General features: G+C 43.5%; 2 protein-coding genes across 4 annotated transcripts; one reads left to right on the forward strand and one right to left on the reverse strand.

The window, feature by feature from the left end:
• Positions 1–1,604: 1,604 nt before the first annotated feature.
• Positions 1,605–17,510, forward strand: LOC128149611 (claudin-15-like). 3 transcript variants are annotated; one of them, XM_052805002.1, is made up of 6 exons: positions 1,605–1,696; positions 2,117–2,392; positions 11,104–11,268; positions 11,418–11,499; positions 14,109–14,219; positions 15,585–17,510. In XM_052805002.1, the coding sequence occupies exons 2-6, from the start codon at positions 2,173–2,175 to the stop codon at positions 15,682–15,684; spliced, it is 678 nt and encodes a 225-aa protein (XP_052660962.1). In that variant the 5' UTR covers positions 1,605–1,696; positions 2,117–2,172; the 3' UTR covers positions 15,685–17,510. The 3 variants fall into 3 exon arrangements, with proteins under 3 accessions (XP_052660962.1, XP_052660963.1, XP_052660964.1); XM_052805003.1 differs by lacking the exon at positions 1,605–1,696 and having other exon boundaries at positions 1,729–2,392; XM_052805004.1 differs by lacking the exons at positions 1,605–1,696; positions 2,117–2,392 and adding an exon at positions 6,690–6,973.
• Positions 17,511–17,640: 130 nt separating this feature from the next.
• Positions 17,641–19,291, reverse strand: DUSP28 (dual specificity phosphatase 28). The gene is made up of 2 exons (XM_052805005.1): positions 18,807–19,291; positions 17,641–17,878 (listed from the first exon to the last, which is right to left on the reverse strand). The coding sequence occupies exons 1-2, from the start codon at positions 19,152–19,154 to the stop codon at positions 17,741–17,743; spliced, it is 486 nt and encodes a 161-aa protein (XP_052660965.1). The 5' UTR covers positions 19,155–19,291; the 3' UTR covers positions 17,641–17,740.
• Positions 19,292–27,314: the final 8,023 nt, after the last annotated feature.

A 27,314-nucleotide genomic window follows, 5' to 3' on the forward strand; every position in this document is an offset into this window, starting at 1 on the left:
AAGAAATCAGTACCACCATCGCAATAGGGACTGCAGTCTTGTGCATTGCTGGTGGCCCAGAAGGAATAAGGTATCATCTGGATTGTCCCATGGGTTTTGCATAGTAGCAGCAGGGTCAGGAAGGGATGAGTGAGAGTGGCTCCTTGGGGCAGAGGAAGACACGGAAAGGAGGAATAACAGCAGCAAAATGGTTGCAGAGCCATTCTGGGCTGCAGACCTCCTTCAGCCAGGAGCCAGGGAGGTCCGTCCTGCCCTGGGGCATGTCTGAAATCACTAACAGTTTTGTTTGTTAATGTGATCCACTGGACGGTTGTCTGTCTGCACTGATTACCGATTGCAGGCCTTAAATGCTGCCAGGGAAATATAAAGAAAATGGATTTTTTTTAAACAAGCAAAGAGGGCCCCCCCCCCCCCCGCCTATTTTGTGGTTTTTTGGGGTTTTTTTTGTTTGTTTGTTTGTTTCCACTGGCCCTTGTTTTACTCACTGGAGATGTGCATTTCAGGAGAGGCTTTAGGGTGCTCTGCTCCTGCCTTGTGTGGCCTATTGATATAAGACCCATTACCAGGCTCCCAGTCCTCACTGAGACATCAGACCCACTACCTGACCCCTAAGGATTCAAATACCAGGACTGCATGCTTTGTTTTCTAAGTAGTAAAGATTTTCTTTGCATGCTTGTCTTAAGAAGATCTGGAAAATAAAACAGCTTTCAGTTGGTCCGTTGTATTCTTCTTGCCACTTTACATCTCCCTGTATGTTGAACTGAAATGTCACCATCTAGAGTCAGATTGTCACCACATGTGCACCTTTCTGTTGAGGAGACTCACCCACAGTGCGGAGCTCATGCATGTTGTATCATCTCTAACAGGTGCATTAGTACAGGACAGTCATTTTAAGGGTAGGAGAAGGATTCTTACAGTGGTATTTGTAGTCCTGCTATAACATGGTTGAATTTGGGTCAGGGTGGAGGAAGGTTGTTACTCTGTATTTGTGAAATCTGGTTTCCACGCTTCTTCACTTTGAAACCTAGGATATTTTAAATTATTGTATTTTAATGAGAAGTTTGTGTTTACAACTTTGACATATGTCCTACCCATAGTGATAGTGCAGAGCATATAGTTTTATCTCCTTTTCCTTACTGCCAGGAATGAATTGTGATTGCACGGGTCATACCTATGTAATAGGTGGAAACATTCATTTGGATTATTGGCCTGCCCATGTGGTGTTAAGTCTGCTTGAATCTGTTGCTTAATTTAAATCTATCATTTATTTCAGATATTCTCTGTTGACAGTTATGTGTGTTTTGAAGAGGTTACACAATCTCTTGAGAGACAAATGCTCCATCCTCAATGTGAGATTAGCTTTTTATAGTGGAATACACACTTTATAGGGAAAGCAAATGATATGCCAATGGTTGCCAGGTTAATCTGAGCATCTCTGGTACTAACTTACATGATTTTGTTGTCATTTTCTTATTTGAGTTGTCCATTTCACTTTGCTGTAGCAAAAAGGCATGCCTGAGCCTTTGTGCAACAGTTGGGCAGAGCTTTGGCCCCAGGTCCTTGATTTTTAGAATGGGGGGAAAGGTCCTAAAGTGTACGAAACTTTCACTTGTTTGATCAAACTGGTCCTCACAAAGTGCTGACACTAGTGTCCAGCAGGAAGGTAGATGAAACAGGTTAGAAACATACCGTAAACGTGAGTATCAAAATTTATTTTGTTTTAATTTGTATTGATAGGCATTGTAATTGGGACATGAATAGTTTATTAAAGCATTTGATAGTTTTAATTTTAAAATAATTTTGAGTTGCAAACAAGTAAAGAACGGAGGAAACATTGCAAATTCAAATTAGATAATTCCTCAGTTAGGGCCTCTGATTTTGCTCTGTTGGTATTTTTTGTGGTAAACATGTACGGTAATAAAAGTGTTCCTCAGAAAATACTCAGATGTCATAAAATATGTAAGTATTCCAATTGTTTAATGAGATTTAGATAGTTCTACAATTCCCTTATGTGATAAACTGTTTTGTAGGTAGGCGTCTTTTTGATGTTTTCATAAAGGTCAGGCTTGTGTAAAGATAATTCCATATACTGTATGTGTATAAACTGTTTCAACAGGTTTCTAATATCAGAAATTTTGGGAGGCTTCTTTGAAAACAGCTTCTGTCAGAAGAATGGCGTCGTCTTCTCTACAAATTTATGCATTGCTGCTGGCTTTAGCAGGATTCACCATTTTACTTGTTACTACCATGTCCAACAGATGGAAGATTTCGGACACTGCAACAGTGCTAGTTACTGCAGACTGGATTTCTGAAGGTCTTTGGATGGACTGTGCAGTGACTGCTTTTGGATCAATACAGTGCAAGAAATTTCTCTACATGTTGAGTTCAGAGAGTAAGTGTGCATGGCATATGTATATAAAATCCAGGGATGTAGTTTTACTCCTTCTTTCTGGACAGCATGTTAGCGTGGTTGGATGACATATACTGTGGTTGTCACAGAGGGTCTGGTATGGACAGGATTTGTCCTGTAGTACTTGCAGACAGGTTAAAGGGCCCCAGTGAAACCCATATGCTTCACCCTGCAATTCAGCTCAGTAACTGCTGTGGCTTTATCGCCAGCTCTGTTGTGTTGACATAGAGGTATTGGTGATATACAATGAATCTAAGATTTATTTTTTTTTCTTGTTTTGGAAGAAATAGCATTCTTTTACTCGGCCTAATTCTTAACTACAAGCAGATCATAGGTCAATGAGCACTGGTGCTTGTTTGTACTTTGGTGTGAGACAGGACTTCTTAGATATTCCAGAGCTTGTTTGATACTTTGTGCTAAATCTGTGTATTTGTTCTGGAATTTCTCAGAGGTGGCCAGCTTAAATTAAAATACGTCTGTTCAACTGATGCTTTTGTGTTTTCTGAGGTAGACTGTGCTAGCAGGGTAGTTTATCTGCAAATGGAAAGAGAAGAATTGTCTTTGTAGGGATTGAAAATTATTTGTTTGGATTGTTCTGGATTTTAAAAATATGTTTCTGTAAACACCATTTTTTATGGTACAGGACTAGGAAGGACTGACACTGAAGTTCTTTCTTCAGAAAACTGAGTGTAGAAACAGTAACAGTATAGCCCTTGAAAACTGTTAAGCTCATTAAGCTTTCTGTCTTAAACAGAACTTTGCGTTTATTCTTTTACAACTTTCAGTATTGTGCAGTCACTTTATGAGTTATATAATGGAATAATTTCTTCAAGCCTTCCCTGCTTTATAGATCTCTGATTACTGTCATTGCTGTTTGTCTGGACTCTTTCCAGCTGATTTATCCTTGATGTGCAGTGCTTAAAACTTATAAATACCATGTCTCACAGATTATGAACGCTTGTTTTTCTTGACACAGATATGGACTCCACTGAAGTCAGAGCTGCCTAACTTAAAGGCAGATCTCTAAAACGTGAGAATTTAACCCTCAAGAGTTAACTCTCAAGATTCAGCATATTTGTGGTTCTTCCTTAGGGCCCTGGCTTCGGTGGCCTCATCTGCTTTCATAATGATGGTGCCAGTTTAAGTATCAGCATCCTGTAATGAGGCCAGACTTTGTAGCCTCAAAAGGAGGCTAATCCTATGCTTCTAAGGATTTTAAAAACATTTAAACATCTCATTGCGTCAGAGACAATGTCAGCTTTTCATACTGTTCTGGTACCTGTTGTGCTCCTCTCTAAGACTTCCTCTATGTAGGTATCAGGATGCCTAATTTTCATGTAGAAACTTAGACATGATTTCTGGAAATTAGAGTGATGAGATGGGGCCAACAATCCTTCACTTCTCGTATGTGGTAGCAAGATGGCACGGATACTTACAATGGTGTGGCAGCTCTGCTTTGCCTCATGTAACAGGGAGAAACAGATGCTTCAGCCCTGTTATGGAGACAAGCAGAGTCAGTGTGGGACAGCCTTCTTTTTTGTAAATGCAGTTTCATTACACCCAATGTGGAAAGAAAATATTTCCCAGGAACAGAAGGGTTCCTGGTGAACTGAAGCAGTCACCTCCCAGGAATTCTCTTCCCTCCCTTCCCATGGTCCCCATAACTGGAAGAGAGGATGCCTGGTTGGCAGGGCTCAGTGGATCATCTTCAGCTGTTCAAAGAACTGCGTGTCCTCTAAAATCAGTGTGGGGTTCCTCATGCCAACTGGCAGGCATGTCATGTGGCTGTCTGCAGAGCAAGTGCTTTCTGTCGCAGGGCTGTTTCTCTTCTTACAGTGTTCAGTCAGCATTCCTGGGTCTTGAAACAAATCTACAGAAGTGATCAAAAAGGTACAGCTCATGTTGATCAAACATTTAAGGTGTTAGTATTTTCAGTATTTTTTTCCCAACTGTATTGGCTGATCTGATTTTAAAAAATACTATTTCTGCCTGTAAACCCTCTCTCAACTATACTACATGCAAATATGCTCTGTTTTGAGAATATCAGAGGGGTTAGGAGCAATTTCTCTCCTTGGTCATATATTGCTATGGTCATATATGTTCATACCTTGGCATGTCTATGTTAGCATTTTACTTACATCAGGAGTATGCTTTTGTAATGAATTTTCCAATTATTCCCATTTACTGCACTTGTTTTGCATTGCGGAGTGGTCTTGGAGTGTGCAAACTGGTTTCCTCGTGGATGAAGCGAAGTAGGGAAATGTGCTCCAGGAGCGCACTTCCAGACTTCCAGTCGTTGACTGGCATTCAGTTCACACAACTGGGTTAGAGCAAGTCTGAAGGAAAACTCCCAATTTGTGGATGGTGTTGATGTGAAGCTATCAACACCAACTCTTTTCACTGCTGATACAGAGCCTCCTGCAGAGAGGCGTTTGCTATTATGTCCATCCCTTACCAAACCGTAGTTTATGAAATTTAGTGAAGAATAACCCTACGTTCTTCAACACCATTGAAGAGTGATTTCCTCAGGCAATGATTAAAATGCCTGATCCCATATAGGAAAAACTCACGCATTCCAGGTCTGTAGTTTAATCTGTTCTGTTTATACCTGTGCTTTCTGACTGCCTGTTGAAATAGCTTTCTTAATTAGGAAGAGATTTTTTTTTTAAATGAAATTCTTAAATTTTTTTTTATCCTTGGCAGCAGTATAAAATCTGGGAACACTTGATTCAAGGCCCCAACTAAACTCAACTTTGAAAGTGCTGTCAGCAGAAAATGATTGCTGAGGTCACCAGGGTAGCACCTGTGTGGATAAATTAATTTGAAACTCTTTGAAGGGCTTTTAATGGGATGCAGATACTCCAGTATACTGGTTTACTATGCCATCATTTTACATTTACTATGCCATCATTTTTCAAATTGCAGTGACTTAGCAGAAGGAGGGAATTCTGTAAAAGTCACCCAAAAAGATCAATTCTTACCACACGCTATCTAGTTTCTTTAAAAGACTGCAAGTACAGAGCTGCACGGGACCACACTGGCTGTGCTGCCAAATCTGTTCTTATTTAAATCAATGGCAATGATCCTCTTGGCTGCCAAGGGAGCAGAAGTGTTGCGGTGGCACTGCAGCATCCTTTTGCAGCTGAGCCTACAAACCTACAGCATCAGCTCAAAGTGACCAGTGAATTTTGAAAAAAACCCCAGATATCTGTTATGGGCGAGTTGTGACTCTCTCAACAGCTAATCCTTCTGGTAGTCTTTATGTAAATGCCATGAATCTGTTACCATGCTGCGTCATAGCAGGATTATTTTATGAAGAAACTCTGACTCCATTTCCTGGAGATAAGAGCAGGTTATCGCTGCAAGAAATGGTTAACCCCGTTTGGATACACAAGCAGTTTAAGGTATTAACATTAGTGGGTGATGTGAATTGAGTGTATGGTTTTGTCTAGTCAAGAGCAGAAGCAAGTAAACCAAGTTTAACATACTTCTACTTTGCCTAGAATATATATTTTTTAATACTAAGATATTCTAACAAACAGATGCAATCAGCTGATATGTATTATTTTTCATATAGCTGTTTTCATTCATAGTTTTATTCCTTTTGAGATAGGTCTGTCACACTGGCTCATTCATGCCCTTATATTTCATTTCTGTGAAACATACGTTATTACAATTGTATTCCAGTGTAAGTGGGACTATTTTTAAGACAGAATGTGTTTAACTGTAGATCAGTAGACTGTAAAATATTGATGGAAGCCACTCATCCACAGACTTAACCTTCCTGAAAGAAGCTGGCAGTACCGTTGCTATGGATTACTTATGACCATAACTCCAAAAAATGTGATAAATTTTCTAGCCACAGAATAAACTTCCTGTTCTCAAGCTTTTTTGTGCTTGAGTCATCAAGAAAATAACACAGTAAATTTTTTTATTTGAGGTCAATAATAAAATTACAAACAATTTTAATCTTCTGTAAACCCTAGTTGACTTCAGAGGAGAGACAGAAATAAAATATTTGCCAATATTATCACTCTTACAAGATATTTTTTAGACATACTGACTGGATTTTCTAGGCTGAGACTAAGAATAGGTTCATTTTGTTACTTCTCATTCGAAAAAGAATTAATATTGTAATTTTTTTTGAAATGTTAATGTCTTTATCATGAACTGCTCCCACTTCTTACAGTCATGCACTGTAAGCTTTATCTTTGGGGTTGAGCAAAGAGCAAAGGTAGCCTCATTTTGGAGTGAAACCCAGAGATAAAACAGCAAGGAGGCTTCTGAAAGGCTTCATTTGATTGTAATCTAATTATAGGGATATTTAACTGTTACTACTCACAAGCATGACTGCTGCATTGGAAATTGTTGGTTTTCTTTTGTGCTTGGTTGGGTGGGCGATTATTGGAGCTACTTTGCCGAATAATTACTGGAAAGTCTCCACTGTACATGGTAGTGTGATCACAACGTCTACATTGTTTGAAAACCTGTGGAGGAGCTGTGCAGAAGACAGCACTGGAGTATCCAACTGCAGAGAATTTGACTCTATGCTTGCACTGCCTGGTATGTGACTTTACACAGTCTTGTTTATACTGCTTAAAAGTTTGTTGGAAAAAAGTAGAAAGGCGTTTGTTTTGGTAATCTGGCAGTACTGGAAAATAACTCACCAAGAAGGACTTTGCGGGTTGAAGTAATAAAAATCTCTTAAGCAGCAGAATGTGTCAAGCACATTAGGAAAGGCTACAAAATAAGGCAAATGAAGTTGCTTGATCAAGCATTTATTTTAATAGGCATTTTGTATATGGTGTAGTCTCTTTTCTCACATCTTGGGGAAGGAATTAGTAGGAGACATTTTTTTAACACATCTTATGACAGTTCTATGTTTATTTGGAATTATTGTGTAGGCCTTCTTTTGCAATACTTGATAGCTAATATATTATAGCTGGAGATTTTTCATATAATAGGTGAGAAATACTATTTATAGCTAAGAAGTGGTAGCGGTTTCTGCATGTTGAGACTGGAAATCATAGATAATGCAAGAAATACAATGAGTATATGTTATACATACTATAACCTTATATTACGAATATAAATTATAGAATGAAAATATGTTATAAATTAATATACTTGTCAAGACTTGTTAACTAATGTCTTGTTGGATGTGGTTCAAAATATCAGGAACTATAGATCTGCTGGCTCCTGTGCTGTGTATCAGTCTTCAGGAGAATTATGGATTGTCCTCAAATGCTCAACTAAGGCAAGATTCTGTGGATAGTAAGCATGTTTATAGACAGCAAAGCTAGTTTTTATTAATCTTGAGTAATTCAGTATGTAGATACTTATCCCAGAATAAAAATGCCTTCCTACTTAGTTGAATCTGCACTGGGATGTGGCTAAACTAAATAGGTAGGAGGATACTCCTAAGCTGAAGAATGTGTAATATAGGATTAGTGGGAATGAGGTATTAAATTCACTTTCTCTCTGTCTGAAATAAACCTATGATGTTGTTTACTAGCTCTGACACTAGTGTAGCAATTCTTTGAAACTGTCTGTGCCCAGTATTTAGGGAATAAACTGTTCTTTTCATCTTTCAGTGTCATCTCACAATTGGTTTTAAAATGCCTGTGTGTATTAAGAGGAACACAACCCTATTTAAACTTCTTATACTCAGCAATAGCAGGATCATGTCCATTGGACATTATCCTCTGCAGAGTGCTTATGCGAGTGTGCATTTGGTTTGTGTATAAACTGCTTTAAAGGTTGGTTCATAACTTACTGCCACTGACTCTAGGCAGCATCTTGTCGTTGGTGTATTTACATGGGGTGCTGCCTCTGAGAGTGTCATAGAGCTCCCATGCATGCAGATGTCAGGTCAACATCTTGGAGCTGCCGAGAAAAAAGTGTGTTTTAAAGAAATTGCAGCAGGGAGCACGATGAACAGATGTGCTAAAGCAAAAGAGAAAGGAAGGCAAGCAATAGCAAGGCTCCTGGAGAATTGCAGATAACAACATGGAGTCAGCAGGAAGGAAAAAAATGGGGCCGGACAGAAAGGAAATGAATAGGCCAGGCTCTGAAAGTGAATTTGTGAAGATTAAATTTGATCTGTTGAAGAGGAGATCAGTTACACTGTTGAGAAGATGCCAGTGTATTTGAGGGGTATATGCAGGGGAAAGGGGAAGGGAAAAGCAGCTTGCAGAATTGTAGAGGAAAAAAGGGTTTAGAAAGGAGAACTGAAAAAGAAACAAGTTAGAAGACACTGAATTGTAGAAAAAGTTGAGAGGACAGTTGGGCAAACCAGGAAAGAGGAAGAAACGGGGGTTGGTAGCAACAAGGGCTGAGCAAACAGTGGGACCTCCAAGAATGTGTGTAGCACTTGCAGATATGAGCCAAGGCTGATGAAAAATTATCATGGTCAGTTTAGGTGTGTTTCAAATTGCTGTTTAGAAACTTCGCTGAAACTGCTGCAGCAGAAGATGCCAGGAATTGGTGGGAGGGGAAAAAAAAAAACAGAAGTGTCTTTGTTACCTCTCATCAGAAGGACCATAAAGATTTTCTGTGAAGGTTTCCTTATTGGCAGCTGAGCTATGTAGTATACCTCTGTTTTTTGTTTTGTGCATGGGAAATAACAGACTTGGTTCTTTTAAACAGATTTAAAGCTTTTGAATTCAGCAAGCCATTAGCCCAAATTACAAATGTTTGAAGTGAGGACCTTTTTAAAAGCAATATTGCCTAAGATTGAAACCGTGACTGGCTACTATGTATAGCTAGCACTATTTATCTTGTCACAACTAGATCAAACATTTGATATAAAGCAATTAGTTAGCTGCCAAATGGTTTTGAAACTCTTTTTTTTATTCTTTTTAAGATACTGTAGGTGTTTCTTCCAGTGACAGGATTTTGGGATAATTTCTTACAACTAGTATTGATTGATAAAATGAACTGACTTTGTATCTTGTTCAGTAAGCTCATTTTTAAGATAAAAACAAGAAGAAATTGAGCTTTCTGGACTGTGAAGTAAGGTCCTCAGTTAAGGCTGTTGAGGTTGTCATATTGTGGTACAAAGAGGATATGGTATGAAATCTCTTCCGTTAAAATAATACAGCCATTGGCTTGCAAGCAGTTAGCCTGAGGATATGCTTGTGTGTTCTGGAAAGATATGGGGAGTCCCATCTAATATTGCCGGAGTCCCAAAGACCTGAAGTGTAAGTTGGTGGATCCCTGCTATGGGTAATTCCTGCTGCCATGGTGTAAGTAAGTTCCCAAACTAGAAAGCAGTGTTGGAGTTGAGTGCTTGTCCTAACGGTATCTTCTGCAGGCAAAAACCTTGAACCATTAATGGTACTTTGAGGGGTCTTTTCACTTTTATTACTGTCTGTATTTTTTTTCCCCCAAAATTTGAAAATTAGTGCTTAACAAAACATTAATTCCTCGAACAATGTTATCCTTTAATTCTGTGTATTTATCTCATGACTGCTTATTACTGTCTTTGATAACTCTCAAGCTTGCAGAACCAATACTCTTAAGCCATATAAAGCTATACAGTCTGCTGAGTTTGAGTGTGAATGTATCATCACTTTGCCTCCTGTTTCTGTGCCTGATTTTTGTTATCTGGAGAGTTATGGGCTCACTCCACTACACAGCTAGAGAGCAGGTTATCAATGGAGCACATGGAGGTGATCAGGGAGCAAGAGCTTGAATGCTAGCATCAATGACACGACTGTCCAGATGCAGTCCAGTTCAGACCCTTTTGATGTGTGGTTAGAATCATAGAATCATTTAGGTTGGAAAAGACCTTTTAAGATCATTGAGTTCAACAAAGTTAGCAGCCAAGACCTGCCAGATTAGTGACACTCAGCATGTTTATCTCCTAACAAAGGTGCCAAAGTGCCCTTTGACCTGGAACCTGCCAAATCTAGGGTGCCATTTTAAAGGAGCCCGAAGTCCCTGTCTGACCTTCCTTCTTAGGCTGGTTAATAATGTGGTCCAGCTTTTTGTGCAATTGATACCTAAATGTGAAGACTGGGAGTTTAAGTGATGCAGAATCATCAGCATACCAAATTCCCTAACATGACCACACCAGCTGTAACCTCTCCGCAGGAGTATGCCTTAGGGAGGAGTGCTGCAGTGCTCAGATCTGCTCATCTCCCATTCATTACCCCGACTCAGAGTTTAAAGTGCACTGCTAACTCGAGCACTTTCTTTCCCATGTCTCACTGGAAGTAGCAAAGCTGGCATATTTTTCCAATTCCTCTGTAGTGCCAGAGCCCCGCACACCTTAGCTAGGACCTGGAGTTCAGAGGTGTCCTGGGTGCTCAGCTGTATAGGTGTAAGGAAGTCACCAGGACTTGTGAGTAGGAGACTTACTTCTGCTCCTGTAAATGGCCATATATATGCATTTTCACAGGACTTAAAGATGTAAGCTATGAGGCTATGAAGGATTTACTAAAGGCCCAAGAGGATTTACTGAGCTTATAAAGTGTAAGTGTAGTTCAACTCTGAAATCTGATTGACTTGAAGACTAAACACTCTAGGGTTTGGATGCTTCTCTGAACCAAATAAAAAAGTTGGACAAGATTCACTCATTACTGCTCCTGTTAATTTTGTCACTCCCTCTAATCACTTTTATTTTTTCAGCACAAGATTAATATAATTTCTTTACAGATCTTGATTTGTTTTCTCTTTTTCTGTCTTAGCTCATATTCAGGCATGCCGTGCCTTGATGATTGCTTCCATCCTTTTGGGATTCATAGCTACTGTACTCTCGCTGCTTGGTTTGAAGTGCACAAAAGTTGGGTTGAGCGATGAAGATGGAAAAATGAAGTTTGCTGTCACGGGAGGATTTCTTTTTATTTTAGGAGGTAATATCAAGGCTGAAATGAGAATGCTATCAATACTTTGTATTGCTTTCACAGCTAGATTAAATGAAATGAACACTTGTTCTTGGTTTAAAGCTGTTACAGCTATTAAAGGAATCATTCACCTGTGTGCTTTTTAAAATTTCTGGTAGGTCTCTGCTCCATGGTGGCTGTTTCTTGGTATGCTGCGATGGTTACTGCTCAATTTTTTGACCCATTGTACGCTGGAACCAAGTAAGTTAATAGATCTGTCACACCAAACTCCATCATGTGTTACAGACAGCTGCACTAACCTCAGCTGCTCCAGAGTTTCAGAACCTGGATGGATCCTGTTATCTAGTCATACAGGAGGAAAAATTTGTCTTCAGGGAATCTTTTCACCTCAGAGATGTTGGGGGCAGGGAGGAGAGTTCTCTTCTGGGAGGTTTAGTAAATGTGTGGGGAATACCAACTCCACAACTGTGGGGTTTCTGTATTGCGTTTACATTTTCTTGTGAGACTCAATTTCGTGCAATTTATGAAGAAGAAAAGGTGAAAGTCTTAATTTTCTTTGGCATTTAGACCAAAAGAGGTACAAAATTCTAGCTATGGCTAGAATACAATGCCTCAGATGTTCAAGCAAATGAAAAACCAGCTTGAACTGCATACTAGTGACCTGCAGATAGCTGAGAAATGTCATTGAAGTGTGCTGCTTGTCTTAAGTAAAAAAATATTGTTCACTACATATTAACAGCTCAACATTTGTTTGCCTTATGAATTAAAATGAGACAAAGTTTGTGGGACTGTCAGCTCATACAGTTGCGCACAAACAAGTTTCGAGGTATAAAAGCAACAGTCTTCAAAACCAGATGCCTGCTTATGGCACCTTATCTAGGTCAATAGATTTAGCAATGAGGAACAAGGGTGGAGGTGACTGGACCTCTCCTTCAGAGAGGGGGAAAAAGGGGGAAGGAAACATAATATATTGCCTGTGGAACACGAGAGAGCTGGTTTGGGGAAAAGGGGACATTTATAATTTGCCAGTACCTCTACTGAGTGTATAATTTTTAGATCAGTAAACTATAAATCTTTAGCTGCTAGGATCATATTTGAAGTGTTTTGTAAGTTTCCTCCTGCGAATCAGTTCAGGGAAGTCAGAGGTGAAGTGCTTTGTTATGAATCAAAGTACTTTAAGCAATTGCTTTGGATGTTTGTCAGTTTTCCTTGTGTTTTCAAACAAGCATTTACAAAGAAATTGCACTTGTGAATACTTTTTGTTGTTTTATATCCCCTTGAGAGAATTATATGAAGGGTAATAAATACGTTAGAGAACCAAAACAACTGTTGATAAGGAATTTCAGTTAGTGGGATAGTTAGCGAGTTTTATAGTTATCTGGTATAGCTTTGGGGCTTCAACATCAGTGCATGTTAATCAGTTACCAGACTGCATTCAGTAGCTAAAGAAATCTTTTTCTAATATCTAAACTTCATGTTCAAGACTATTGATTCACTAAGCAGTTCTTAGTGAATTAACTTTGATCATTGGTAAAGGCAGACATGCTCTTGAGGAAGTTTGTGCTCTTTGGACTCTCTGAGACAGCTTTCAATTCAATTGCAGGCCAGTATTGATCGTCACTCTTAAGAGACTGGCAAATCTGGTTTTTCAGATTGCATTTTTTTGGCCTGACTTCAGCAAATTAGTAAAGTTAACCTCTACTAATTCTTAGAGGAATTCCTCATACAGCTGTGAAAGCAACCTAAGTTCTGCAGATCCCTCCTATATACTTTCCTTTGGTACGACATCTACAGCATTCCTGTCTATAGGTGACTAGTGAGCAGAGATGATTGCATGCCCTGGGCAACACGCCCTGATTGTTCTTTAGTATTCCTCCAGCAACTTGCACTCCTGTTTTTTTGAGATAATGATTGTCTCCTTGTTCTGTGTTTGGAAAGCGCTTAAAACAGTGGAGAACTTGTGGCTCCAATGTGCGATGGGAACACAGAGAGCAGTGAATGTGTGTAAACCTCTGAAAACTTCCTGTTAGCAATTAAATCTGGAGTCAGAAATGTCAACGCTTTTAAATAATGATTTTGTGTTTACAAGTGGAAAGAAAACATACGTATCTGGTTTCAGTACACCTTCTACACAGTCCATGACACTTATTTTGCCCTTATATTACGTATCTCAGACCACAGAGGTACAGCCAGATTGTGGTTATAGTCTTTGTCCGAATATAAAAACTTGTTTTCCTCTTTTTGCGAAACTCCTGCCAGACTTTCCCAGGCTTAATTGTGCCTAGTCTTTGGGTCAAATTCATTATCAGAGAATTTCTTGCACTGGACTAGGGGGGGTCCTGAAAGGTGTAGTTTTGTACAGTAAAATGGGGAACTATTCTTTTTCAACCTGGGACTATTCATAAATGTATTTCAGCCATATAACCACAGAGTGCTGAATATTCTTTAGGATATGCAAGTTTGAAAACTAGCCTTATACAAATAGCTACTTGTAGGTGATCTAGCATTGTGTTGTGGACTGCACAGAAGGTATATTATTATCATTTATTATCAATAATTTATTAAATATATGCAAGTATTATTGCTACTTATCTTTATGTTGCTTACTACTTCCTGTACTGTCACTAATTTGGCAGAGCAGTTAAATATACATGTAAGAGTTTTACTGAACAGACACAAAGCCAGATCTGTTCTCCTCCGTTGTCTGTTGAAGTACCTTTCAGTTAGCTGATTTCTACGCAGACTAGAATTTGTTTGTCTGCATGATTTGTGCACCTTATGGCTCAGTCTAAAATAATGGCTTTGTGATCCTGGTATATGCTGTTTCCATAAAATCTTTCATGTTTCAGGTATGAACTAGGAGATGCTCTGTACTTAGGCTGGGCTGGATCTGTTCTTTATATGCTTGGTGGGATCTTACTGACCTGTTCATGCAAAGGGAAGAAAAAACAGGATTACAGGTAATCTTGGCTTTGTCAGTTGAAATAGTAGCTGTCAATTATATACCATTTTCTATCTGTATACTGTTCTCTCTCTCTGTCTCTCACCCCCTGGTATAAATCTGTGGCCATATAAAGTACAAACAAGAAATTGTACCTATTAATTCAGTGCTATTGCATGTCACAGATTTGTGATGGCAGGACAAGCTGTACTAAATACTTGTACTTCCCAGATAGATAGTGTACTTGTTGATACTTTGCCATCAGTGGTCACCTATAACTAGTATTTGGTAACTCTGGATATTGCTGATGGTTCTAAGATCTACATGATGAAAATGTGCAGTGAAAGAGCAAACTACCTATTGCCAAAATAAAAGTATATCAAAGAATATAGTGTATTATAATCAAGTTTCTTTGCAATATTTACTACTATTAAAATATACAAACACCATTTAATTTGCAGAAAGTGTAATGGCATTTTCTTCCCAAAGCATATCCAACTGATCATTAGACACATATGATTTTTTTCTTGTTCCTTATGGAAATGTTTTGTTGCGCATCAAATCAGAAAAGTTGAGATTTCTGGCCTCAGCAGTTAACCTTGCCTGGATTTTTTTTTTCAATATCTGTTAAATTATTCACACATACAGAAGGTTCCTTTCTGAAGGAGAGGGATGAAATTGTCAGAAATAGCAGCGGTCCATGTCTACCCAGAAGAGCCCAAATGGCTTAGAGGCTGTACTGGCTAAGCTCGAGAGGATGATAACATGGAAGGAAGAAGCATGCTCACTGCTGCTGTATTTAATCTTAGGAAAGTTATGTCAAAACGCATAAGTGAGAGCGTTCCTCTGATACTACATTGCCTGATCTGAAGCCATTTAAGTTTTATGGTAATATTTCATCAGCCACATTGGACTTTAGATCTTGCTCACCATACTTTGATACAAAGTACCAAATGTCCTGAAATATCTTGAAAATCATGACAGCTGAAGGGGTTGGCTGATGATACTTCTGTTTTCCTTTCTTATCATCTTGATTCCTGTATTAAAAACTGCAGCTTGCACAAAGGCATTAAGGTCTAGGTTCTCTTCTGCTTTAGGGACTTGACTAAAATGCCTCGAGGAAGAGCACACATGAGTTAGGACTCCAGAGTGTGTTTCTGGTTATGAGAGAGATGGCTGTGCTGCCTGTCAAAGAGCCCATCTCTTTCCCCTTAGCTACAAGACTGATGAGAACACTAGCCCTCTAATTTCTGTACCTTTGTGAAGTATGTGCTATTGGTGGGTTGTATACAGACCTAAATGAGTAAATTCCTAAGTATCTGAAATTGTGGACGTGCGTGTAATACCTATTATTTTGTATCTTTTTTTTTTTCTTAATTTACAGTTGCAACAAATATGCATATTCAGCAGGCCAGGCAGCTCATCAGCAGCACATTTACACCAAAAATGCTGAGACAGTCATAAGCAACAAAGAGTATGTCTAAACTTACCTTTTACATCACTTGTAATGTTAGTAGGTTATGAACTCAAATAAAGAAGTCAACTGCTTCCAGGGTTCCAATTCCAAGTTGCAATCTTTCGTCTTAATTTGGAGCAGTGCAAGGAGGAGGTATGGTTTTTAATGTAAATAGGAATGGTTTTCTGGGAATGGTTTTCAAGTGTAAATGCTGTGATGTGAAATCCTGTGCCATGAAGGTTTTCTGCATGCTGAGAAGCCTGGTAAAATTTAACCACAGAGTGTGGTCTGTTCTGACAATCAAGAGCAACTGTTTCTATTTCAGCTGACTCAAAAATGCGGAACTGATATGCTATAGCTGACTGCAAGTTAATACGCCTCACAGTTAGAAATGTATTGTGTTTTCATTAATGTTTAGCTTCCTACTTTTGTTTAGCAACTTTAGCTTTTGACAGGAAATAAACTTTATTCCACAGACTGACTGAAACAGATTTTTTTGATGAGTGGTGTCCTGGCCATTAATAAGCATATAGTCTATATACTGTGGGCTTGAAGTCTCATACTGAAACTCATATTATGTATGATAGACAAGATTTATAAAAGCTACAAAAAATTCCCTAACAACCACTCACCTCCAAATTTGCAGATGTGCCACAAATTTCTTGTTGGTTGTAATGCAAACACCAAAGATAAATGATACAGAATGAACCAAACACAGCTGGGAGCAGAGAAGGCATCTGGTGCAAAAATGCCTTGTGATAACTAAGAAAATGATAGCCCCAATTTTTTATTTTTATTTCTATGTTTTCAGCTTTTAAAATAATCCTATTTTAACTTTGAGCAATCTTTAACTTTGGGAACTTCTACTGCATCTGAATTGTTTAATTCATGTAATTCCCCAGCGGCTTTATTCTCCATCATTGTTCCATCGTTAGAATTTCTGCTTTAAACTACTCCACTGCTGGCAGCATATGTTTGCCTTGTGTAAGCACTTAGACAAATGACGATGAGCTAACTTTACTTTGTATTGATGCTTTGAGCAATGTGGAATGGAATTTCACACTGCAGGTTCACAGGTTTCATAACTTGTCCCTTTTAAATTAGTATTAATACAGTTCAACAAAAGCCTTGGTGTTTACCTTTAATGTCTGATGATAAACATAGTTGTAGTCTGATTTAGAAGTTTCATGCAGCCTCCTTGATATCCCAATAGATAATTTCACAGGGCAACCTGCAAGCAGTCTTAGCAGAAATGATTTAGCCATGTTGCTTGCAAGCAGATACAGCTGACTTGTAAACTGACATATTAAAGCATGAATTGGGCACTGATAGGTCTTGTTAGGCTTAATAAGTAAAGCTAAAAGGAGTTAGGATTACTTTTAGATTGCCAGTGTCATCTTCTTCCCTCCACTATCAACTGTTGTTTTTAAAATCATTCCTTTGGTATTTTGGAGAATAATTTCAAAAGCTGAAACGCACTTAACTTGCATGGTGGCAGCTGAACTCCTTACCATCATCTGTATATTCCGTCCTCTGGATTTTTAGGTAATTTTGTGATGGTATTTTGGTCTAGTTGAATGTAAGGCAAATGCAGAACTCACTCGGGCAGAGACCAAGCAGTTCCAGTGTTGGTTTCCCACCAAAGGTTGTATCATCTCATGAACATGAATTGTGAGCCAGTAGGTGAGATGATAGAAATTAAGAACTTCCCTGGTCTGGCATCAGGTCTTCTTGCGATGTCACTGGGAAGTTTAATTAAAAACCAAAATCCCTATGTAGTAACTCATTCATTCGTTCAATACATTGTTATCATATTCAGTGTCATTCAGAGGAAAATAAATGCTGAAGATACCATGCCTTTCTCTGGTTTGTTTATAGTCATCCAACCATTTTCTGTTTCTGCTGTTTCTCCCTGCTTATCTGCTCTTTTCCATGCACCTTCAATGGTAATACTCTGAATGAAGTTAATGAACCATCAACTCAATTTGGGGAGCAAGGCATTTTATGTATAGATGATATATGCAGTGATTTTTTTTTTTTTTTTAAATCTGTAGCAAGCCACTTAACTCTTTTTAAAAACATCTTCACACATTGCTATTTTTAAGAAGTCCTTTGCTCAGCAGATTAGACTGCTTTGGTATCTGCAAATCTTCTTCATATCTCTGCAGCTGAGACCAAAATCCTGCATTGGGTTCTGCTACTGGTCTGGCAGTCTTCACAGCCTAGGAAAAAGGAAAGACATTGTAGAAGCAAGGGTGGGTATCATGCAAATGGATTTTTTTCCTATTAGACTTTTGAGAAGATTTACTTTGGTTTTGATTTGGCTACAGAATAATAAACAGATATTTTGGTGAGCTGACCTCACTCTGTGCTTGCCAAGACCTCCTGGCATGTGGTGCCTGTTACAGAATGGACTCATGGGCAAGACATGAAAAGGAGCTGTTGAATTTTCTGGAAATGTGAATGTCTCACACACAGTGTGGTGACACCGCTTATGTTTAAGATATGTGACCAAGTTTCAGGCTGTCCGCATGCCTCTGTCTAGTACTGAGCAAAACAGTTGTCTAAATTAGAGACTTTAGTGATGTACCTGGCTGAAGATTAAAAGACTGTAGAGCACAAGTCATATATATTGGATGGGCTTCCTAATAAAGTTGAGATGCTATTAGTCGTAGCTGGCTAGTCCCTAGCTATTTAGCAGGCCTAACATGATGTTTCTTTGCTGCACTGAGCTGTCACATAGGTGATAAGAGCAAATCCTGCAAAACAACTTCTGCACACACTCACATCCATTTCATTCATTTTCTTTATCTCTCTGTCTTTAACTTCACTTATCATGACTAAGCAAACGATAGGGAAAATGTTCACAAAAACAATCAACTTTGCATATTTGCTACCAGTGCTTAAAGCCTATTTGCATTTGTAATTATATTTGTCCCAGAAACCTCACCTTGAAAGCTTATTTGTCCAAGTTGGGGGTGAAAAAACTTACGGTGGAATTTTTATTCGAATGTTGAACATCTACGTAACTGCTAATAACCAGGGGAGAGCACCAAAGTAATTCTCTGAGAAATCATCATTATTCATAATAAGCATTGCATCTCTTACCCAAAGGATGTCTAAATATAAATCTGGGTATAAGTACAATACCTCAAAGGCATCCTTGAGTGTGAGCTTTCGGTGTCTCATCAGATAAGCAGTGCAAATGGCAGCTGATCGGCTGCGGCCATTTTTACAGTAAACTAAGCACTTCCCACCGCTCTTCACAGCCTCTTCTATAGCATCGCTGCACTGTTCAAAATACCGATACAGGTCTTCAGCCGGATCGTCGAACACTGGTATGCGTATGCCCTGCACCTCTTGGAGGCTGGGGAACGGCTGCTGCCTGGTGACATTAACGCAGAAGGTGACGCCCTCACGCGCAAGCAGCTCCTCGTCGCAGGCTGCCCTGGCGTTGCTGATGAGCAGCGAGGTGGTGACCTTGCAGAGCTGGAGCATCGGCAGCCAAGGCCGCAGTGTCACCGGCACCACCGCCCCACTGCAGAGCTCCCAGATCGCTGCCTCCCGTGCAACATTTCAGCTGCGGCACAGTCCCGGTGCGGTGGCACGCTGCAGGGATCGGGGTGCCAGTTGCCGCCCCCCCCCCCCCCCCCCCCGGCAATGTATATGGGCTGCACTGCGCTGCAGCCAGCTGGGCTGTGCTATATTTATTCCCTCTGTACGGTCTTGGGCGTAAAGGCTTCAGGCAGGTCCTAGTGCCTGCTGGATCCCGAGAGCTGCATTTAAAAAGCTAAAAAGACTTTCAGAGCCCACAGATCATTTGTAAAACAATGGGGTTTGTACAGTCCCTATCCCTATAGCAGCTTCTTACGAGAAGCTAAAACCCTTGTCTTCCTCACAGGAAGGCTGCTGCTGGGGTCAGCACTGATGCAATATTGGTGCAATATTGATCTGATCACCTTCAGCTCACAGCCAGCTCATCTAGTTGCCCCTCACCTACAACAACAGCATCTGTTGAGTACCCAGAAAATTATTTACTTGGCTAGTTAGATACAGCAGTGCTAATCTTTCTGGATTTCAGTAAAATTGCTTGTGTGGTGCCAGGGCAGAGAGTATCTTGCACGAGTGTGTGGACACGTGTTTGAGCTGTGAAGGACGGGCGGGAATAGGGCCAAGGGCCCGACCAGGGGAACGCCACATCAGCTGGTGCCAGGTGGGTGCTGCGGGGCTGGACGTGGGTACCAGACACTCCCTGGCAGATTGAGCGTGTGGCTGAGCGTCTTGAACACTTTTCTTTCTGGCCATGATGCAAAAAAGGAGCCTGTGACCAATCTTTGCTGCTGGCACAAAGATGAACCTGGACTATAACGGCAGCAGGGCATGGACTAATAGGGTTGGTGTGAAACACAATGCCAACCAGTAAGGAATCAGCCATGAGGAACGAGGATGAGCTTTTATTCCATTGTGGAGGGAGGTGAAGCTGACCTGCCATCACTTGTGTCAATAACAGCCTGCCAGAGAGATGCCAGCTCCAGTGCCAAGGGAGACACCCTCACATAAGCACGGTGTCCCCTCCTGCCATTCATCATGCCTCAGCTGCCTGCGGGCTCGTTCCTCTGCCCCGTCATTTCCTTTGTCCAGGGCTCAGGGTGTCTGGCTGGACAAAGTCTCTGCTGGCTGAGGAGGCACAGTTCAAGCTGGGTGCCTGGAGCTGGAAAGGAGAAAGCTCAGCAGGAGAGCATTGCCCTGACGCTGTCTGCCCCAGCGATGTCAGAGGGCCCTTAGGTTCTCCTGCAGCCACGATTTCCAGGATTTTTAGGCTCTCCCTGGCCCTGGCTCTCATCTAGCTCTGCATTTCCATGGCGCACCTTTATTCCCAGGCCATGATGCTGCAGATCAGATGAGGAACCTTTCTGCAATGACTGCCAGGGATTTTTTTTCTGATCGGACAAGCACACATTGGTTCCCTGCGCTGTGGAAAGGAGCCAACTGCTGCCTTCCTTACCTTCCTCCTCCCACCTGGGAGGTGGCAAAAGCACTTCTTTCTTCTGCCTGCCCTCATTGGAGGGCTTTCTTGGGCCCTTCTGGAGTTGCCTGGGTGGTGGTTTCTGGACGTGCTCCAGTTCAAACCTGGGTGGAAGGAGAAGAGATGGGCATGACTTGAGGAACCACAGTCCCTTTGCAGCTTGCAACCCTCATCTGCTCACAGAGCCATTTTGGCTGTGCCGTGAAGACCATCGCAGAGCAGAGCACACCAGACCCCAGGACTGTCCTGGGAAATGGTGTTACCCAGCAGAGCAGCACTGGTCATAATGGAAAGTCGGTGTTGCCTGAATTCCTCTGCATGGCCCATGAGCTCTGCCTAATGGCATGCCTGTGTGCAGGGACACAGCCAACAGCCCCACTCCTGCGGGCCCCACGTGATGCCACACATAGTCGTGAGGAGCAAGAGCAGCCAAAGAGGGCACTGGGAACAACTGCTTTGAAGGCAGCAGTCCCCAGCATCTGCCTGCACAGGCAAGCCCTGGCAGCTGCCAGCTGGGTCAGCTGAGGGCTATGGGCACGCACACACACTGGAAAGATGATGATGCAGCCAGAGTAGGTCAGGGAAGCCGCAGCTGCTGTGCAAGGTATCACCAAGTCCAGCATCCCTGGGACCGGCAGCAGAGGAGCACAGGGCTGGAGGAGGCAATGCTGGGGAGATGGCCTCTGTGTTTACCAAGGCAGCTGGCCTCCCACCACCACGAGACCATCCTTCTAACAAGCAGGTGCTGCCCAGCAAAGACATGATGACACATTATAAAAAGTGCCTGGCTTTTTGTGAGGGCAGCAAACAGGACGCTTGAGCAGGGGCTGGTTCTTGCCAAGCTGGAAGCTCGGGCTTTGGGGCATCCCCAGCATGTCCAAGGTGCTGAATGTCACAAGAGTCTGGCAGAGTGAGAGCCTGTGGGACTGGAGGTCCCACTCAGGGCCCCAAGGGCCCGCTCAGGTCATGGTCAGCCAAGAACAAGTGGTGCTGGCAGGATTGCTGCAGTGGGATTTCAAAGGGTGAGGAGCAGTGGAGGAAAACCAAAATGCTTACCCTCAACAGAGCTTCTTTTGGGTTGTCCTTCCCAGTCATTGTTTCCAGAAAGTCATGGTAGTATTTCATTTGCACTTGTGTGTCTTCAGTGAGGAGCATGCCTGCATCCTCAGGATGAACACAATGGTCTTTCCCTTCCCAGTGCAGCAGGAGAAGAGGGACATGGTGTCCCGGGTACGCCCCACCACTCTCTTTGAAGACACAAAGGTGGCCACAGCTATCTGAGTGTACCACAGGGGCTCCAGTACTTTGCCACCTGGAAAACCATGAGAAGGATGGGGGTCCGTTATTGCAGCCGCCTGTCAGCAGGCTGCAGTTGAGTGCCAACAGCCCTAAGGCTCTTGGGTCACTACAGGTGACACGGCTCTGACCTGTGGCTGGAGCCAGTGCTGGAGAAGGTCCCAGGACCCTGCCTCCCTCTGGGCAGTTTTTCAGGAGTGTTGGCTTTTGCACCCACTGCACACAAAGGGTCCATTTTTGGACCTGCTCCACGGCAGGTTTGTTTTTGAGAAGCGTGAGCTACTCTCCAACCTGGGGGGGGGTGGGCTACAAGATGTCCTGTCGCCCTGCCCATGCAGCTGGGGAGCCTGTCCTGCGCTGCCCCCCTCCCCCCCCGCAGTGGCCAGGACAGCAAGGTTTTACCTGGAGGTCCTACCTGGCACATATGCTTTGTCATCTGTCCGGCAGTGGATGTCAGTGATGTTCCTGGCCAGGCGGAAGAGAGTTCATGTCACAGTCAGGTCACGGTTCCCAACCTGGACTCATTCAGGAATGGCATCGAAGGAGCTGAGGGTGGGAATTCAGATGCCCTGCAAGCAGAGGAAACAGAAGGGCAGAGAAGTGAGGACTGACTGGAGGGAAAGTGCCAAAGGTGCCCCACCAGCACTTTGGCGAGGAGCTGCCGAGTCCTTGCGCTCTCCATAAAAGCTGTGCTGGATCCAGGGCAGAAGTAGGATCCTCAGACCCAGGGTACCCAAGGGGTTTCCAGTGACTGGGATATGGACCACACCTGTGCAAGGCTTGTTTCTCCCTTGGCTGGGAGTCCTGGGATGAGGTCCCTGCTTCCCAGGGAGGGGAAGAGTAATGGCAGTCCCTGGCCCAGAAGCAAGTCCTGAGCCCCCCAGGGCAGAGAGGGGGTGGAGGGTGCGAGCCTACCTTGTGCAGCAGGAGCTGCTGTTGAAGACAGGCAGCCACAGTGTCCCAGATGGCAGCTCTCGCTGGGAAGCAAGCGAAAGCCAGGTCACACTCTGCGCCTGCCAGCACCCAGCTCTTCAGCTCACCGCGACTGGTGCTGTGGTGGCAGATGGAGGGTCACGGCTGCCCCCAGCCTGACTGGAGACATCATGAAGAGCAGTGCAGCACCAGGTCTTGCCCTCATGGCGCTCAGCTGCATGGGGAGACTTGCAGGGGTGTCCTGGCACTGTGATGCACCGATGGCGGGTTATGGCCACGCTCCTGCAATGGCTGCAGACAGCCTTACCTTGGGCGGTGGCGGTCAGCACCATGGGCCCCCCCAGCCCGTGTCCCAGAAGTCCATCCTTGCCTAGCTCCTGCTGGCAGAGTGCTTCCCCACAGCAAGGGGCTGTGGAGAGCTCAGCCCTTCCCCAAGAGGCCTCCTAGGCTACTGCCTGGCCTCCCCTTGCCCTCCCCTCCCCATGGCGAAGCGGAGCATCCCATGCTGCCGGCAGTGGCCGGGGGGGCTGTAGTGAGGGGCTGCCCCACAGAGCAGGTAGGGGCTGAGGTGCTGTGGGGTGGGGGGGCTGATGCAACAGGGGCCCCGTGTTGACTTGGCAGGTCCTGACGCCTGTCTGCTGGGGGGGGAGGGGGGATGCCCCACGTGTCCCCCCATGCTTCGCGTGGCCTGCACCTCACTGTGTCTCCCAGGACCACGTGCTGGGAGCTTGCTGCTGGTGCCTGGGACAGCCGTCCCTGGGGCTGCTGGCAGTGCTGCAGGCCCCCGTGACGGGGAAGGCTGCAGAAGCAGCCCAGCCCTCTGGTCGAGCATCACTAGTGCTTTCCCCAGCCTCTCCCGCCAGTGGAGGGACTGCTCACAGCCACTTTCTGCAAGCAGCCTTCCTACAGCAACCTTGCTTTCCCAATGGGTGACTTCAACTCATTACCTGCCTCGTGGAAATTACTGGGAAAAATTGCTCCTTTAAGTGGCAAGTGAAGGAAGGAGCAAGTTTGTTTAGGCTGTGATTGCTGTAGTTTGCACAGTTAAATTGCCATTGCTTCATGATAAAGTGTTTTCAGCTGTCCCCTTTCTTCATCTTAAATGTAGGGCTGATATATTGAGCAGTGAGACATTCAGTACAGCCTTTTGTAATAACTCTCCCCATGTCTTCCAATGTCTGAGCTACTGGTGTGTATGGACCCGGGTGCTGTGGTCACGGCTGCCGCTCAGCTGGGCTGCGCCCAGTGGTTTTGGTGGGTGAGGGAGCCTCTTCCTTGCTTTTGCTGCACCCCTGGCCCCTCTGGCTCCCCACTGCCCTGGCACCCCCCTCCCTCGCCCCAGGTGCCAGCAGTGGTGGCCGGGCGCTGGCGTGTGCCTGGTCAGGGTGGAGAGGCTGCTGTTCCTGAGGGGCACTGAGCCAGGGATGAGCCGACTGCTCCGTGCAGCCCCTCTGCCCCTCGCCCTCCTGTGCGAGCAATGCACAAACATCCACATCATTTCCTCAGATGTGCTTCCGCTGTGCAATATCACGTCTCACCATTAGAAAAATGTATTTCACTTTTTTTCATAGAATCACAGAATCGTTTAGGTTGGAAAAGACCTTTAAGATCGTCAAGTCCAACCGTCAACCCAACACCACCATGCCCACTTCCATTCCTTCCTGAGCGCCTGCTCTTTGCTTCTGTGTGTCATACTTGGCTTTAGTGTGGCCCAGAATCTGTTTAGAGGGATTATCCTGTTAAAAAAATAAGGCCAACAGCAAGAAGACTCTGCCCTTTGAGAAGCACCCACTGTGCCAAGGTCTTCCTTCACAGCTGCTCTTGTTACCAAAACTGTGATCTTTATTTTGCGTGGCATCGCTCGTGATGTGGGATGAACTCTCCACCGATCTGTATGGGCGGCAGCAGCCCAGCAGCTTGCTCTGGGATTTGCCAGACGTGCCTGGTGTGACTTACTGGGGTGAGACTGGCCTACCAGTTCCCTGCAGCTCACCCCAGCACTGGTCCAGGCGGCCCCTGCATGCCACCAGCCAGGAGCAGTGTGGCTGTCACATTAGCACCAGCAATGTCACTGCTTCTGCACCTGTGATGCCTCTCTATGAGGCTACAGATGTTTACTCGCTACCTGCCTGCAGCTGACTTGAGGAAGGTCCTTCATGCCTGAAAGGTTGTCCCTTCCTACCAGCCTGCCCTGTATCATGTCCCCGCAGAGAGGAGGAAAGAGGAACGGGGTAGTTATTGTTACATGAGGAGTAATTATAAGCTAAACGCAAATGCCATCTCCTGGCAGTGAAGACAGTTGCCTCCTCTGCAAGAAGATGGCTGAACTGCAGGGTAATAGTCGCATCCCCTGGCTAGAAAAGGTCTGATGCCTCAGTCCAGGTTTTGCTGGGGGCTGCTGAGGGTTTTCTGGACTTGATGTCGCTGCCTTTGGGGTACGGTGCAAACATCTTGTGCAAACAGTCCCGGTTATGCCAGCTGTCTCTCATCTTCTTGCCGTGCACTGCTGTAAGGAGCCTGGCTTGATCTTGGTGACCTTCTTATAGGTAAAGGGCTGATATTAGGGTTCCCAAAGCCCTCCCTTCTCCGGGAAACAGGGCTGTGTGTGGCTGCAAGGAAGCAGGAGCTGAGCTGAGCTTGTATCACACTCACCCCTTCCACAATTTCTTAGCAGTGAATTTGCAAATACATGGTGTTCAGCAGATTTACAAACCAACAGAAATGTTTGCAAACAGCTTCAATACACACACAGTCATAAGTGGCCATTATTTAAGATCATAATTAGACAGAGAGAAGGCAAAGAAGGTGACTGGTCTGCAAACAACTTCGCCTAGGAGAAGACCAACATTTCTACACTTGTCTGGATTTATATAAGTTTGTCCATGTGGTGCCTGAATAGGTGTAACTGTAGGACATGAAACTAAAGAAATACCTACTCACTCAGGGGTATCACTCAATTTATTAAATTTAAGTGATATTTACTTCCAGGCAGATAGATACACTTTCAGCAGTTTCCAGTTATCAAGTCTCTCTTAGACACTTCACGAGCGGCTTTCGACGCATTACCTTGACTCCTGCATTCACCCACTTCTGGAATTGGATATGCAGAGCTGAAGGACAAACCTTTCTGCTGCATTGGTTCAGTCCCAGGCACATGCTCGAGATTAAACATCCATGTCACTTGCGACAGCCCAGCGATCTGCTTCACTGTCTGTTGACACTACCAACAGCTGCACTAGTACAAGGCCATGGTAAATAATTAGCACAATACTTTGTAATGACAAATACCAAGGGTATTTCTGATTCCTTGCACTATTATGCCATGACTTTTTGTGCATCTATATGAGAAAGAACGTTTAGCATACTTGCTTCAATAACTAAAGTCAGGTTGGCCTTGTTTTGGCACACATCACCTCCACACAACCCTAGCAGTCATTCCTCCAGATTACACAGAGTTGAATGCAGACAAACCCGTAGCACCAACATTGGCATCAGCCCATTACAAACCTTGTGGCTGAAAGCGAGCTTCCATTCCTCAGGACTCCTAACCTGGCCTTTACCTGTGCTTTAACAAGGAAAAAGAAAGAAAACTCCAAACTCAGCTTAAATGGAGAAGAAATAAAACTGACCTGTAAATACAGATTTAAGTCTCCAGCCTTTTTATTTATACAAGGATTCAAAGAACATATTTCAACTTTAGATAAACAGTGCAAGAGAGTTACAAGTACCTTGGTAACAGAAAGAAATAGATAACTGTCCAGCTATGCCAATAAGTGAAATAATTCTTACTCCTGCAGGTAGAAATGCATCTGTTTAAAGCAAAGGTGGACTTTAGATATTTTGTTCTACCTTAGCCCCTGTCAAGCCCACCGGAAAACAACAGGCAGTTTGTCATTTGTAAAGGATAAGTAGCTGCGCTCTCAAAGCCTTTTGAGACCCTCACCCTTAGTTAAAACATACACATTATGGCACAAAAGAGCAGGCTGAAAGACAGAGACACTTGGAAACCCACTATTTCTGGTTCTCCTCTTTTCAGGGACAGGGGTCCTTGTTAATATTTTTTCCTAGACCATCACCCTCCTCCGCATCCCTGTGAAGTACAAGGCCTTTTCAAACCAGAACACCATGAATCACCATCTTGGTAACATCGAAGCAAACGTTCCTCCCCAGCCATCCCCATTCCCCAGAGCTCCCCATTCACGTAACCAACCCACGGCAGCTGCCAGCCCCCGCCGTGGCTGCAGCCCTCAGCCCCCCACCGCCACGGGGCTGGGGAGGTTTGTCACAACAGTTTCGAGCAGGCGGTAGCCCAGGAAATGTCATTTATAAGCACTGAAAGGCCCCAGGCTCTGTGTCGGCCCAAGCGCAGGCTCAGGGCTTGTCTGGACCTGGGCTGACTTCAG

The sequence above is a fragment of the Harpia harpyja genome, chromosome 12, assembly GCF_026419915.1.
Source record: "Harpia harpyja isolate bHarHar1 chromosome 12, bHarHar1 primary haplotype, whole genome shotgun sequence".
Lineage (NCBI taxonomy): Eukaryota > Metazoa > Chordata > Aves > Accipitriformes > Accipitridae > Harpia > Harpia harpyja.

Bases quoted from the DNA above. Each gene is read 5' to 3' on its own strand.
- DUSP28 (XM_052805005.1), bottom strand. From the start codon at position 19,154: ATGCTCCAGCTCTGCAAGGTCACCACCTCGCTGCTCATCAGCAACGCC. The intron at 17,879-18,806 runs GTATTGTACTTA...CCTTTTTCCTAG, and splicing joins CACTCAAGGATGCCTTTGAG to GCTGTGAAGACTGCCAGACC.
- LOC128149611 (XM_052805002.1), top strand. From the start codon at position 2,173: ATGGCGTCGTCTTCTCTACAAATTTATGCATTGCTGCTGGCTTTAGCA. The intron at 2,393-11,103 runs GTAAGTGTGCAT...TTTCTGTCTTAG, and splicing joins CTACATGTTGAGTTCAGAGA to CTCATATTCAGGCATGCCGT. The intron at 11,269-11,417 runs GTAATATCAAGG...AATTTCTGGTAG, and splicing joins ATTTCTTTTTATTTTAGGAG to GTCTCTGCTCCATGGTGGCT.